At 44.1% G+C, this 16,654-nt stretch overlaps 1 protein-coding gene across 1 annotated transcript in view; it reads left to right on the top strand.

Annotated features, from left to right (window-relative positions):
• Positions 1–16,654, top strand: part of LOC147718196 (extracellular calcium-sensing receptor-like) — a 175,249-nt gene that overhangs the window by 113,002 nt on the left and 45,593 nt on the right. The window contains exons 4-5 of the mRNA XM_086967161.1: positions 2,528–2,749; positions 12,922–13,045. Of these exons, the coding sequence (XP_086823287.1) occupies positions 2,528–2,749; positions 12,922–13,045 (346 nt within the window). The remainder of the gene's footprint in view (positions 1–2,527; positions 2,750–12,921; positions 13,046–16,654) is intronic.

The raw sequence follows: 16,654 nt of genomic DNA on the forward strand, positions 1-16,654 counted from the left end.
TGGCTATGCTGCGGCTCTTCCGCTGTCTCTCCCATTCACTCCTATGTGCGACCGCGCTGGTGATCGTACTGCGGGACCATCGGGATATCCTAATTTCCTGTGCGGTGTCTCCTCTTTGCTTGCAGCGGGTTGTAGCTTTTCAAGGTCATTGCACGGTAATGATGGGTGAAGGAGGTCCGATTATGGCAGAGAAGCATTGAGTTTTCACAATCATTAACAGCTAGCGCATAACAACAGACTCCGCGTTCATTCATAACGTGCACTTAAAAGTTGAGAGCATACCCACCGTAGAATCTCTAGCGTGAGTGTTTTGAGAATATTGGCCATGTGAAACAACCATGTTTCAACGTTCATATGAACTTGTTACCCCTTCAGGATTGTGATGAGTATTTTATGTTCATTTCCAAGCTTCATTCATACCGGAGATGAAGATTTTCAGGAGTTATAATCTATTTATGCTTTTGTGAAAGTGCTGAATTAAGTTGAAAGGACAATGATATATCATAGCTTGATCTGGTGCGCTTGTATTTGTTTTCTTTAGACCCCTGAAGAAGGATCAGTGACTGACCAGCATTGCGTCACTATAGAATTATGGAATCATGAAAAAAATAATTATAAGATTGCAGGTGAATGAATAAATTGATTAAGTAATCAACAAGTGACAAGTGTCAGCATTTTTTGTTCTTTCAAGGTGGAATTGAGATAAGAAACACACAGTTTCATTGATGGTGCTGGTTGGCCAGACCCATTTAATATTGCCAAAATATGAGAAGTCTTACAGCAGGTAAGAACTATCCCAGAGCACTCTTGGTGCACAAAAACGTGCGTAACTGAGTAATAGCTCAAGTAACATGCAAATTCTCCAATAGTTCTTAGGTGGTTTGTCTATTAGAGTACTTCAGATAAATGCAAACGGTGTCACTATAACATATTGACTTCATATGTTAATTGGGCTTTCGAATCGAACAAATCCATTATGGTCCATTACAAATATTCTTCTCATTGTGAGTTAAGGCCCCGATGCATTTCGTGCTGAAATAGCACTTCTTCAGGGGGAATATATATCCATAAGAAAAGATAATAACACTCGATGTAGGTCACCCATATATAAGAGAACAGAATATATAAAAAGAAATCATGAAAAGATAGGTACGCAATGAGGCTTGAAAACGGGTGAAAATTAACAAAAGAACGTGTGAAAAAAACACACATAGAGCATGTGTGTTAGTAATATTCGGTGTACCGTGATGAGAGTTTCAGAATTGAAAGAAACCGGAGGTCCCCAGTTCGAGAAACACACATGTGGAGTACCAAAATTCAAGAAAGAAATTTAGAGAAAATGGAAAAAGTCATCGTGAATGAGAAAAACTCAAGAGTAATTTAACCAATGTGCTTGTGCAGACAAAGAATAGGAACCCTGAGGTGAAAGAAGTATATTAGTAACTTACCCGTCACCGAGAAGAATCAGGGTATGGAGGGTGAAATCGATCCGGTGAAGCCGAGCCGTAACCCGGAAGACGCCGAGCATGCGCAAAGGCGCCCAGTGAAGAAGGGAAGTGATAGTCAAAGAAACAAGACTAACGGGGTCTAAGGAACAAGGGAAACAAACGAAGGAAAAAATAAAGACAGTAGTGCCGGAAGAAAAGGATTGGTAGATGCATGGAGGTACAAACACCTGAATGTGCGTGACTACTCATTCTACTCTCATTTGCATGCCTCATACTCACACATTGACCACCTCTTCCTCTCTCACTGCCTCCTTTGGATTTAGACACTGTGGCCAACTCAGATAATCCCATCTCAGAACATGTCCATGTGAAGTGGGTGTGGGCCAACACATGCTTCCACAAGAGGCCGCTGCACTGGCACCTTTCCCCACACCTATTTTAGGACCCAGTGGATGTGGCAAACATCTGTAAGGGCATTGTAGATAATTCTGAACTCAACGCTCTGCCAGACACTCCCTTAAACACGCTTTGGTATTCGTTGAACGCGACCATATGTAGAGAGGTGATATCTACTACTGCTAATGCCTGGGACCGCAAGTCTAGGTTATTGGGGGAGGGCTTGTCAGCTGCAATCAAGGCTCTAGAGGAGGTGGATCCTGTGGCCACCAAACGCTTATTGGCATCCTGCATGGCCGATTGTAAGTGCATAGGACTAACAGGGCTGAGTGCTCTCTCTTAGCCCTGAAGCAGAAATATTATGTTCATTAACTCAGTCAGCATCAATTCACACACAGCCAAACTCTAGGACGAGGGTGTGACTTGGCCACCCACTGAGAGTGACAAGCAAAGGGAATTACACAATTACTACCAGATCCTATGTTCACACGATGGCATTCTCCAGAGCCTGATAAATGCTTTCCTACAGGATTGTGATAAGGATCCCATTGACCCTAGACATTCAGAACTCTTTGCTGCTTCCATCACTCTGGAGAAGTTATGCCAGGCAGTTTGGGGCCCTCCCCCTTGATAAGGCACCGGGGCCTGTCTCTTAATAATGGTTGTTTCTCCATAACTTCCAGGATTTCCTCATGGTGATCTTTAGCTCCTTTACTCAGGACACCGGCCTCACTTCCACCGTGGCAGCCGCTGGGATTGTGCTCATACCCAAGCACCGAAAAGAATCTGCATGCGGCTCCTCCTATCATCCCATTCCTCTCCTCGACACGTTTTCAAACATTTTTACAAAGATTGTGTCCACCCAGTTAGAGAAGTTCCTGCCTGGCTTTACTAACCCTGACCAGGTAGGATTAATCTGTAATCACAAACACAGAAAATGGTGTGAAATCCCAATGCTAAAACTTCCTATGCTCTTTTAGAGATACCTTAAGGAGGTGGTTCTTGACCTACTTCCTACTCCTAGTTTCTAGAGCAATTCCAAGAATTGGACAAGGATGGCTCACTCACGAAATGTGACATACTTCATAATTTGCAGCCTCGTCCTTTGCCGGTACCATGGTACTACCAGGGCGACTCAACCTCAGGTTGGGGCTTACCTGTGGGAGTTCTTAGATATCTCTTACCTAGACAGCACTGTACTCCAGTTGAATAGTTCAAAATATCTTGGAATAAACCAGAAAAATTACCGTTATTCTGTTTATATCCCAGATATATTAAATAGTCACTGGGGGCATAAACACATGAGGCATACACTGGTTTTATGGCCAATATGCGTCTCTTTGCATTCGTAGATGAATGCTAGCATATTTCTGCCATTTGTTGGTCTGTTTACCTATGGCATTCATCAGGGCTGTGTCTAAGAGTTCCTATTCTGCAAGTAGTCAGTGCAGAGTACCCAAGGACAATGAAAAGAATATGTCATCGAGAGGACCTACCTCTCGTTTTCAGGAATGTTTCCGTTAAGTAAACAACTTGAAAATACAAAAGGGAAAAAGAGGAGTTAGAAGAGAGAAAGGGAGAGGTAGCTGCCAAGTCATTATTTATTTGCTTTTTATATGGAAGACGCCTCATTTAGTCCACTCTCTGAAGGGGAGCCAAATATTTGTACACCCTGTAGAATCATTGTTTTTAAAAACCTTAGTGCAACATAATCCTTTCAGCAAATGTGATTGGAAAACTCTGAAATCTTATTCATTGACACAACACGCATATGTGGTATTAAAAAACATGTGAGACACCAGCAATTAATGTACCTAGTTTTGTTGTGCTAAAAACCTCATGGTCTGTTCTGAGTACGTATCTTCACTAGTCATACTCCTTTGTCATTTGCTTTAAGGTTAGGCATATGCATAGTGAGAGAATAGTAACTTTACCAATAAATGCCCCCCTTCTTCCATTGAGATCAATATGTTTTGTGTGCCTACACCCAATGTTGTTATCTATTATCATCTATTCACACATACTTCATCAAGGCAGAAAACCCAGTTCTTATCCTAGCGTGCCCCTTTGAACAACCAACTAGAGGAGGCTTCATGCCGGCAGAAGCGTCCTTATGAACCACCCCCCAGGAGGGCATTGTCCGAGCGGTTGATTTGTTCTATCTGTTACCCGAGGCAGGAGGTGGTTAGGGTAAAAGGTAAAATACGACATGGCCTGAGATAATTATCAAAATCCCTTGTGGTTGATGCCCATAGCCGCTTACCCGGTTAGCGGTTTCCATCACTGTATGGTGCAATTCGGCTCTCCATTGTACCCTCATGTTAGGAGTGGGAGAGGCATTGACTGCGCGCTGCACGTGTGCACGAGCACCAACCATGTTCACAGCTCTTTTGGTATGCCCTGACGCATACTGACGTGGGCAGACGTTCTGTAGCACATTGTGATCATGCCTCTTTGTTTGCTCATTGTTGAGAGATAGTTCTACAGCCTTCTGGGACACGTAGTCACCGTACAACCATTTTTGGTCCTTGATGATGATCTTACAATTTTAAAGAAAAATAAAATAAAGAAACTAACTGTATGTATCCTGTAATGTGACTTTCACCATCCTCGCGTATACGTTGTAATATTATCCATACGATATGTATCTATATTTATCTCCTCAATGTGATTCTTGCTCGGTATCGGCCCACTGTTAGTGTGCCTATTGTTTTTCAAGAGAATTTTTGAAATTATCATCTGTGTTATTTATTTATTTTTTTGAAAGCTTTATATAGCGCTTGCTCCACCCGGAGGTATCAGAGCGCTTTACATTGGAATGACAATAGTACATGGAATAAAAAACATTGGTATCCAAATGAAGCATTTAGAACATTGTGGACTGAGAGGACACATTGAGTAATATAGCTTGAATCAATAAAAAGTGCAAAGAAGTAGCTATTTACAAAGCAACACTTGAATAGAGGGATTACAAATTATTAAACAGTATAAAGGTGGTAGACTTATTATTATCTGAAGAAGAAAGATTTGGGGGAGAGAGAAAAAGGGGGGAGTGTAGTGTTTGCAAAGGGGTGGACGGGGAAGAAAAAGTTGAAGAGTGGTCGACATAGGCGAAATGAATAGAGGGGAGAAGGCAAGGGTTTGAAAGGGAAGGGAGAGTGTATCAAGTATGATATTAGAAGGATGAAGGACACCAGTATTTGCTGAAAAAGTGCATTTTAAGGTCTTTTTTTAAACTGGCGTAAATGGGGGTTGAGTTGTAGCTCTTTCAGGTGGGTATTCCAGATGCTGGTAGCCTTACCAGAGAAGGAGCAAGGTTGTGAGGCTTTCTTTTTAACAGAGGGAGTACGAGGAGGAGAGAGTTGGTACTTCTCATCGGTCAGGTACTACCCGCTTTATTGAGTTTGTTTCAGAGGTAAAGCGGGTCTTTTGATGAAGGGCTTAGTACGTTATGCTGGCTATTTTATAACAGGATCTGCCTTTGATAGGAAGCCATTTAAGGGTCTTAAGTGCACGGAAGATGCCAGTCAGTAGTAAGCCTGGCCACTAGGTTGAAAACAGACTTGATGGGGGCAAGGTGAAATTTGGGAGATCCAGAAAGTAGGGCGTTGCCATAGTCAATTTTCAAGAGGACTAGAGATTGGACACAGATTTGAAATCTGGAATGAAAAGTTTGATTTTTTTGAGATGGTGGAATGTGAAAAGTGCTCCTTTTGCTGAGTTTTTTATATGGGAACTGAGTGTTAACTTACTGTAAATGGTGATGCCAAGGGATTTTACTGATTCGGATAAGGAGAGTGAAGTGTTTAGGGCACTAAGGCCGGTGATCCATGTATTGTATTGTATTGTATTGTATTGTAAGGGGTGCTTGTAGAGCGCACTGACACCATGGGTTTCCTGGCGCTGGTTGGAAGTAGAGGGGACAGAGGGACTAACCAGATTGGGGGAAAAGCCAGGTTTTTAAGGACTTACGAAAGAGGGTCAAAGAGTTAGAGGTTTTAAGAGAAAGAGGAAAAGAGTTCCAGAGCTTGGGGGCCAGGTATGCAAATCTCCGGCCTCCAGATCTGCAGAGCTTGTAAGAGGGGACGGTCAAGAAGTGGAGATGAGAGGATCTCAGGTTCCGGGATGGGCAGTAAGGCTTGATGAGAGATTTCACGAAGGCGGGACTGGGCCCAGCTAATGACTTGAAGATGAGGCAGCAGGTCTTGAAGGCTGCCCTTGAGATGACAGGGAGCCACTGGAGTTTGGCAAGGAGGGGCCTGGCGGATTGCCACTTCGGGATCCCTAGGGCCAGTCTCGCCGCCTGATTTTGAACCGCTTGCAGTCTGGCCACCGATGTTTTAGGCAGACCGTGATAGATCGCGTTAGAGAAATCTAAGCGGGAGAGGACGAGGGCCATGATGACCTGCAGGAGGGCATCAGGAGTAAGGAGGTATGCCACTTTCCTGATCCTGCGCAGCTGGTAGATACAGGACGAGACCACCGTCCCCACCTGTGGCCCAAGGGATAGAGCGGAGTCAATTGTGACCCCCAGGCTCTTCACCGAGGCCACAGGAGTGGGAGAGGGGCCAAGTTCCGCCGGCCAGAATTGTGGCCCCCAGAAGGTGGCGCTCCTGCCGGGAAGGAGGAGCTCCTTCTTACCGGGGTTCAATTTTAGCTGGTTGTGGCCCATCCACTGGAGAATGTGGGACATAACTGCCTGAAAGTTGGGAATAGCAGAGGGGGAATTGAGAGAAAAGATGAGTTGCAGGTCGTCCGCGTAGTTAAACACGGTGACGTCCCACTGCCTCAAAGAAAAAAGAAGGGGGCGAAGATAAAGATTTAAAAGAAGAGGGGATAAAGAAGAACCTAGGGGGACCCCGCAAAGCGAGTGCTCCCTAGGAGCCCTGAAGGTGCCCAGGCTAAGGGTCTGAGACCTGCCGGTCAGGAAGGATTTGACCCAGGCCAACGCCAGGCCTTGGATGCCAGCCTGCTCGACACGGCGGAGAAGGATGTTATGATCCACCGTGTCGAAAGTGGCAGACAGATCTAATAATACCAAGGCCTGGGGGGCACCCTTGTCCACACCGTCTCTCAGGGCGTCCAGCACGGCCAAGATCACTGTCTCCGTAGAGTGGCCGGGTCTGAAGCCGGCCTGGTTAGCCTCGAGAAAGTTGGAGCTCTCGATAAACTGTGAGAGACAGGTGGTGACGTGGGCTTCCAGGATTTTAGAAAAGAAAGGTAGAAGAGAGATAGGATGGTAGTTCGCCGGGACGGCGGGGTCAGCCCCTGGCTTCTTCAAAAGGGGTACCAACACGGCCTCCTTGAAGGAGCCAGGCACCGTACCGGAAGAAAGAGAAGAGTTTAGCAGGGGGAGAATGCAGTCGGGTAGAGAGTGGCAGATGTCCCGGAGTATAGAGGGGGGGCAGCAGTCGTCTGGGGATCCCGACTTAATGCAGGTAGCGAGAGTGGCCAGAGAGGTAGAGTCTAGAAGAGGGAGTTGTGTGAGTGAAGAGGTGTTGTAAGGGGGGGAACAGATCCAGCGCCAGGAGACGTGACTGGAATGTTGTCCTTAATCAATACAATTTTTTCGATAAAAAAAGTGCTGAGAGTATTGCATGCTTCCTGTGTGGGGGCCTGAGTTGGGAGCGTCCTAGGGTCGGAGGTAAATTCATTGAGGACTTTGAAAATTTCTTTGGACTGGCAGGGGGCAGATAAGATTTTTCCTGAAGCATAGGCTTTTTTTGCTGCGAGGATGGCAAGTTTGTACCTATTGCGGGCGGCCACATAGGCATCTCTACTTAGAGGGCAGTAGTCTCTCCTCCACTTACGCTCAAGTTGACGAAGTTCCAAGTGGAGGGTTTTAAGATGGGGGGTAAACCATTTATGGGAATTGCTGTGCCGAGATTGGGGGAACTTAGTTAGGGGAGCAAAAATGTCACTGGCTGTTGTGATTCAGTCTGCCACGAGCCCATAAAGCTCATCGGTACCAATGTCGTTGGGTAGCAGGGGACAGGTTTGGGACAGATGAGCCAGCAGTTTGGGGAAATCGACAGCCTTCCAATTGCGGGCAGTGCCACCCTCCCGTGAGGGGACCCTGATCTGGCCAACCGCCGAGAATGTGGTGTCGATCAGAGAGTGATCCGACCACACACAAGGTGTTATTAGTGGGCGAGAGGACTTGACCCCATGGGTCCAAATATGATTGAGGATATGGCCACCCTTATGGGTGGCAGACCTGACTAGTTGGATCAAATTCAGGCTCGAGAGACCCTCGAACAGTTCGGAAGCATGCGGGCCAGCGTCCTCGTGCTGGAACCAGTAATTAAAGTCGCCAATGATGACGATACGGGGGGAGGAGGTAGCGATGTTGGTCAGCTGATCGATAAAGGATGAGGGGAAGGACGACATGGAGTGGGGGGGACGATAGAGTACCACAAGAGTGACTGCACCTACCTCGGTCCCGAGGCTGAGGACCAGGGTGTCCACTTCCGGTAGGGTCATGGCCGCAGAAGCAATAATCTTAAGATCCTTGCGTATTACCGCCGCCACCCCTCCCCCGGTGCGACCCCCTGATCGGTTGGTATTCAACAGAAAGTAGTCTGGGGGTAACGCAGCCAAGATGTCGGGGAGTGAATCGTCATGAGCCAGGTCTCTGATAACAATAGGACATCAGGACTTTCAGACATAAGTAAGTGCAGGATGTCAGCTTGGTGCTTGACCATGGAGCGGGTGTTTAGATATAAAACCCAATCTGCGACTCGGTAGGAGCCGGAGCAATAAGTGCTGGCATCAACGCAAGATGAGGGAGTGGAGTGCCTGCAATGCCGAGTGATGTAATATGAGTCCAGGTGTCGGGGGAGAGAGGGCTGGCAAAGGCATGTAGGCACTTAAGAGCGGAGCGAGAGTAAAATATAGGAGTGGCAGCATCCCTGGCCCCTGGGCCCGTCCGGCCGCGGATTGGCGCAGATGGGCTGGACTTAGGCGCGACTTCGGCGCGCTGACGATGTGCCCGCTGCGCCCATCCGCTGCGCTCCCTGTAAAGGGGCGCCATTTTATGGGCTGAGGTCGTGAGTGGCCGAGCGCTGCACCGCTCGCCTGCTCAGCGTCCTCACCCAATATGGCGGCCAAACAGCGCAACCCGGCGGGAATTAATCTCCTGCGAGGGCGGCTGTCCAGGATGAAAGGTAGCGGGCAACCTGCACAACAAAAAAGGTTAGTCGTATGCCAGAAGCGATTAAAATTAGATTTTTAAAAAGGAATTAAATGTGCGCGAGGAGCGCGGAAAGCAGTGCGAGCAGCGCAAGTCCAGCACGAGTCAGGCAAGTGGCTAGGTCCCACTGGCCGGCTCGTGACTTCCAACCAGTCGTGAGGGCAACACAATATTTTTATGGGCTGAGGTCGTGAGGGGCTGAGCGCTGCACCGCTCGCCTGCTCAGCGTCCTCACTCAATATGGCGGCCAAACAGCGCAACCCAGCGGGAATTAATCTCCTGCGAGTGCGGCTGTCCAGGATGAAAGGATGTTTGGATGGGGAGTGCGTTGTTTTTAGCAGAGAAAAGAATGATCTCTGTTTGAATTTGAGATGGTTGGAATAGAATAAGATTTGTATATTTTAGCAAAGAAAACTAGGGCTTTTGCAGCACACCACTTATCATTGTTCATTCTTGATTACGTGTATCACATCAGTGGGTATAAGTAACACCCTACTACAGTTAGAGACAATTTAGCAATAGTAATCAGAACGGAAATCCAGAAAGATCAGTCTTCTTGCTGTTCAGTAGCCTTTATTAGTATTACAAAGATGTTTAAAAAACTCCCAGCAAGTCACTGGGTCGCTCACCTGGTGCAAAAATCCCAGCACAACGGTATTCTGGCATGCCAACTTTTGCTTGAAGCGGAGAAGGAATTTGACCGGGTGAGTTGGTCTTTTCTGACCACAGTCCTGAACAAGATTGGGTTGGGGACCGGTATGATCGCCAAGCATTAATGGACAGTATACACCACAAATCCACATCTCCAGGAGACACCCAAAAGGGTCCCTGCTTTCACCCCACCTTTTTGCCTTAGTGGTTGAGCCCAGCTATTACTGGGTGGCAGATGGCAGATATAGCTGGCATCCCTTTTGGCGGACAAGCCCACAAGTTCAGTCTTTCTGCAAAGGACCTCTTATTTACCATTACCAAACCAGAGACCTTCCTGCTGATGATCATTGACTGCTTGTCCACCTTGAAGCAGTCTCAGGACTTAAAGTCAACGTGAGAAAATCCTTTGTGCTCAAATATACCATACCCCAGAAGGTACAAGAGTTAGTGCTGTTTTAGTGGGCCTTGGACGGCCCATTTACTAGTATCATATCGACAGGTCAATGACCTATTGCACTTATGGGATCTAACTTGGCACCCTAAGTATCCGCAACCATGTAGTTTCTACTTGGCCACCAGCACTCAAATGGTTTGGGTGATCTGGGATAAGACAGCACTCCAGAGAGGCCTTGCTACTTTCCCTTCCCCTATTCCACATAACCATGAGTTCACCATGGCACTAAGCTCCCATGTGTTTCCTAGCTGGAAAGCCAGGAAATGCAGAAAACTAAGGATTATATTTCTGAGTGGCACACTTAAGTCATTAGAGCACTGAAATGTGGAATTCAATCTCCCCTAATTTGCATGGATGCAGTTCTACCAAGTGTCCCACTGTGCACTGCACCCCTCCATTCACCAAGGGGACATTTGGAACTATGCTTGCTGAAAAGCTTGGTTGTACCTATATTTGCTCTAGCAGCCTGAACACATATGGGGTTCTACAGCATACTACAAACCTTTGTCCACCAAGGTAGATATCAAAATAACATCTCAGAGGGCACACAGGCAAACAGTGGGAGACAGTGTGGCGTGCTAGAGACAGGGTGGCATGCTAGAGACAGGGTGGAATGCTAGAGACAGGGTGGCATGCTAAAGACAGGGTGGCGTGCTAGCCCCAAAACATACAGACGTTTTTCCCAATGGGATGCAGCCTCTAAACTGATGGTTCAGTGATATTAAACATTGCTCTCGCTCCACACCATGTATCCTTCGATACCCCCCTCTGTTGGGGATGTGGAACGGAGAGGACAGTTCTGACACATTCTGATATCCTGTTCCCTTTTAGCTACATATTGGAAGGAGATCTTGGGGCACTTTAATGGTGTAGTGGGATATTACATCACTCATACACATAGCACCTTTATGTTGGGCGTCCAGACCCATCCAGACCCGGGCCCTGAAATCCATGACACATGCAGCCTGATGACTGATTGGCCATACACTAATGCTGCCCAACAGCTCTTCACACTGACTTGAAAGAAGTTCCTGCACCCCTGTCACCCTATAGATCCAATGCCTGTCCTTTGATGGAGATGAAACAACTCTCACACAATATGGACCACACTGCTGCCAAGTTCTTAAGTTGTTGGCACCTCTTACATATCACATATACTCACATATCTTAGTTGCCTGCCCTACACCCTCAAAGTTTAAAACACTGCAGATTTTTGGTCAAACATTCTCCCCTCAGAGTCATGCTGAGTTCTTGGGCTGTGCCTCAGACATCTCCCCCTTGTGCCTGAGGGTTTTGTTCATTCACCTGACAGGTGCTGCTCTGCGTCTGAGGGATTCTGAAGGTGTGTATTGACTTGATGTTCTGACCTCTATTATTATTTTGTTTTGAATATTCTTTGGCATGTCTCATTCAAAAGCACCCAATGGGTTGGCTTGCTTGTTGCTCCTTCATGCTGTTACATGTCCTCCTAACCATGTTGCATCAGACTTGCTTTGCTTGATGTGCACTTGAGCTTTCTCCCTGCCATGTCCTCTTTTGTATTGTCTTTTGAAAAAAGACATCACGGAAAAGAGAAAGAAACTTGAAGGCAGATGAGATTTAAATAAAGTGCTCAGCAGTGTACCAGCATGTGTTGTTTTTAGGGCAGAGGTCCTCGTATATGTGTGTTAATGTGTCATTTGCATGTCTGCACGTCTGGGTGTGAGGATTGAGAGAATGGATGAGTGAATGGATGAGTGGGCGACTGACAGGGAACGGGGATAACTCACTTGAGACTTGTTAGGCTTCAGTGATCATTGAAGTATAAATAATTAGAAATACGAAGAGCCAACAAGGGGCAACAAGGAGCGAAGGAGGAGGAACCACCCCTGGGGTCACTGGGGTCAATGTGTGCTCTGCCTGCCACGATCCGGCAAGGCCTCTGCCATCGACCTCCCATCTGCACCTTGCTGGAATCTCTCTACAACTACCATTGCACCTCTTCTCCATCAATAAAGAACAGAGAGAGTAGACAAGAGAAAGTGGAATCTAAGTAATATGCAATATTTAACCTTAATCTTGAGTCTATCAGGTGTGTCTGTTTCCTATTATCCTACAGAATGGTGCACTCTGGGACCCACAGGACCTAATTTACAAAGGTAAACCCTCACTTTTGTGTAAATATGGCATTTTATGGTGTTCACAAACAATGTTTGCAACTTTAAAAATGGTATTTTCACAATTGTGGAGACCACGCAGTCATGGTTGAGTCACCCCTAGTGTACGTAGACTCTACTCCTCAGAGTCCGCTATCAAGCAGACGACTACACGCAGGAAACGACAGGACAGGCAGAGCTATGAGACTCTGGACATTGTTGCAGAAAGCACTATTCACTAATGTAGCAGGCATAGTGCTATAAAAACAACCATTAGTGGATCCCTGTGTGTTCTCTTCCATGCAATCACTTTCACTCTGAGTGTAAGCCCTTTTAACCCAGGAAAGTATGATACATTAGTATGTGTAAATTAAACTCTACCAACAGCATCTATGTGCAGAACATTCCTCTTTCTCCTCCCCTTTACCTAACCGTTGGTTATAATCGGGAGGACGTGATACAGTGGGGTACGGCATGGTTTGGATTGGTATGGTGTGGTGTGGAACAGTACAGTTTGCTATGGCATGGTTCAATACCCTGTAGTATCCTTATGTAGCAACAAGCCATGTGTCCTTCTATGTAATTTATTTTTCCTCACATGAGTAATGATTTATGTTCTCACTCTGTATCTGTTCCTTTCCCCAGGCTCCCAGCTCCTTCTGCAGTGAGAGCTGCCGCCCTGGGTTCAGACAGTCTGCGAGGAAAGGCTGGCCTGTCTGCTGCTTTGACTGTGTTCCCTGCTCTGCTGGTGAGATTTCAAATGAGACCGGTGAGTACCCTTTGAGTCTGAGGTGCTTATATCACGAAACCATGGACTGCATATCTATTGATTTCAAGACTCAGCAGGTTAATGGATGTAACATTAATATTGGTCAGGCTGCCATATCTATGGAAGTATTAGCCAGATATTCTTTATGGTTTCATCCATGTTGTCTGTAAAAATGAGTCACATTCAAATTCTCATTTGGGATTTGCAGACTAGATGATATGTTCACTGCTAACATAAGCAAATTGTGAGAAATTGAGTTGTTAGTTGAATAGGGTGTGAGCTCCGGTCAAGCAGCATCCACCAAAAACAGTCAGGCTTAACGTGGAGGCACTGTGTAATGTATTTATGCAGTAGACAAACAGCAGTAAAGTGAAAACACAACTCAAGAAACATCCCAAATAAATTTAGAACAATGGAGAAAGTTGTTATACCTTTTTTGACATCAACATGACGAAAAACAACCAGTAGACTCGGATTTATGAATTTTGGGACTTCTGAGTGAAATTTAGCCCCTATACCCTCAGACGTCTGTTTGCGTGAGACTTCGTCAATCAATCAATCAAACCACTATATTCGAGTAATTAAAATCATAAAAGTACAATACAAAACACAAAGGACAAAACAACAATGTTATCTTACAATATGAATGGGCGACATAAAAAAGTTTAAAATTCCTACACAAAATCTATGATTAATTTATACTTAGAAAAAATATATCAAGTAAAAACAGTTACAATAAGATAACATTCAGAAAAATTCATGTTTCAATCATCATAGGAAATCTTTTTTCCCTAAGGCGGACAGCAGCAACAAGAAAACTGGCAATGTTAAAAATATTCCAGGTGTTATCTAACAATTGAAGGTACATTAGAGCTAGTCTGACCTGTAAAAAGCCATTTCCCCTCAGGAGCAGAGTTAAAAACCTCTTCCTAATGTCAATATAAAAATCACAAAACATTATAAAGTGCATAGTGTCCTGAGGTGAAAAAGTGTTGCAGTGACACGGGGTTATATCTTCTGGTTTACACTAACCGGGGACATTACATAAGGAAAAGTGAAATAAGTTGAATCGAAACCTAGTCAGAAGCCAGCGATGAAAAGGCTTAGTCACAATTCTCAGATAGGGCTATATTGCCGGCGAGGAGAATATTAAATAATGAGCCCTGTCCAAAGGTCTCCTGATCCAGCCTCAATGTATTCAAGAACTGTGATTTCACCCACTTTACATCAATTTTTTTTTAACCCTTCTGGGGCATTACAGATATCAGGGCGCCCTAATTTAATGAACATACCCTTAACGTATGACAACCACTGGATACTTATATAAGGCAGCACAGTCTCTTAGAATCTGATGGTTCAAAGTTAGCTCTAGATTGAGCCAAGTTTTCATCCAGCAGACCAAGGGAGCCAATCTCACCAGATCAGTCGCATACCCCATCCCCAGTTCCGGATGAATGGCGTAAGTTGGGGTTTATTGATGGACAGACAAAAGGGAACGTAAAAATGTGTTTTCAGCCAACAGAACCCCTGCCAGATGCTTATAACCCCAAATGGCAGCGCCATATGTAGCAATAGCCACACATTCCGATCTATAGATGGCAAGAATTGCCTCAAAAGGCCTGGCTCCCAATCGGTGCCAGAAGCCCAGTAGAGCTGACGACGATCACCACTACTGCATTCTTTTTAACTTTAAACTGGGGGACCCAAGAGCATCTGTCGTCGATTAAAACCCCCAAGTATGTAAAAGCAGTCACTCTAGTCACCTCAGCTCCATTGCACAAGAAAGTTTTAACTTTGTTTTGTTGACCCGTTGTCAAACATGTGATTTTGACATGTTTACATAAAAATCCCAAATACGTCCAAGAGTCTCTGAAGGCCTATGGGAGTACGAAGATAATAACACAGCATCATCTGCGTAAAGGAGGACTGGAATGGTCCTATTTCCTACATGCGGGATGTCCAGGCTGGCCTTACCCAGGATTTTGTCTAGGGCGTTGATGTAAAGAGTAAAAAGTAATGGTGCCAATATACAGCCTTGGTGAACCCCTCTACCAGACTTAAAGTGTCTTGTGCATTTGCCGTCCTGAGAACCCTAACAGATGCCAAAAGGTCCTGATGTAAATCTGCTAAAACGTAAACCAGACGAGGATCAATCCCTATGTCGAGTAAGATGGACCAGAGCTTCGATCTGTTTACCAGATCGAAATCTGAGGAAAGATCCATAAAGCCCATATACAGCGAACCTTTTTAGCTTCAGTGTGTTTGCCTGTCAGTAAATATAGATTATGGCACTGGTGAATGTCTGACATAATATCGACAGACAGAATATCGACATGCAAAAATATCGGAGCAAAAATATCGACAGCAAAAATATCGGAATCCTATCTTCATTAAGGTAAGTACAAAAATAATGAAAAAATAATATTGAAGTACAAAAATATCGTAATCAAAAATATCGTTTTTTTAAATGTATTAATAATAATGTAAAAATAAATTAAAAATACATATAATTTTACAACTATTAAATAAAAATATTAAAACAAAATTAAAACTAATACATATAAATTTAAATTAAAAAAAACACTCAATAATTTAAAGTAATTTTAATTTTTTTTCATGTAATTTATTTGATTTAATATAATTTTTTTTTGTTTTTACCCTGTACGCCTGTACTCCAAAAACCTCAAACTGACCCTGAACCCTAAAAACTATCCCTGTACCCCAAAAACCCCAAACTGACCCTGAACCCTAAAAATACCCCTTTATCCAAAAACTGAAAACTGACCCTTATCCCTAAAAATACCCCTTTACCCAAAAACTGAAAACTGACTCTGAACCCTAAAAATACCCCTTTACCCAAAAACTGAAAACTGACCCTCATCCCTAAAAATACCCCTTTACCCAAAAACTGAAAACTGACACTGAACCCTAAAAATACCTCTTTACCCAAAAACTGAAAACTGACCCTTATCCCTAAAAATACCCCTTTACCCAAAAACTGAAAACTGACACTGAACCCTAAAAATATCCCTTTACCCAAAAACTGAAAACTGACCCTAAACACTAAAAATACCCCTTTACCCAAAAACTGAAAACTGACCCTGAACCCTAAAAATACCCCTTTACCCATGAACTGAAAACTGACCCAGAACCCTAAAAATACCCCTTTACCCATGAACTGAAAACTGACCCAGAACCCTAAAAATACCCCTTTACCCAAAAAACTGAAAACTGACCCTGAACCCTAAAAACTACCCCTTTACCCAAAAACTGAAAACTGACCCTGAACCCTAAAAATACTCCTTTACACAAAATTAATTAATATTATTTAATTACCAATTAATTATTAATTAACAATAACAATAAAGTAAATATATTAGCACATTTGCTGTAATTAATTTAGTTTTATAATTAATATTATTTTTCCCAATTAATTAATTAAGAATAACAATAAATTATATATAAAAAAGTACTATAATTAATGTAATTAAATAATTAATATTAATTAATTACCAAATAATTAATAATTATAAAAATGTCAAAAATTATATTAATTAATTAACTAATTAATAGAAAATAATTACCAATTAATTATTAATTTAAATATGT

This window comes from Lissotriton vulgaris, chromosome 4_1 (genome assembly GCF_964263255.1).
Source record: "Lissotriton vulgaris chromosome 4_1, aLisVul1.2, whole genome shotgun sequence".
Taxonomy (NCBI): Eukaryota; Metazoa; Chordata; class Amphibia; order Caudata; family Salamandridae; genus Lissotriton; species Lissotriton vulgaris.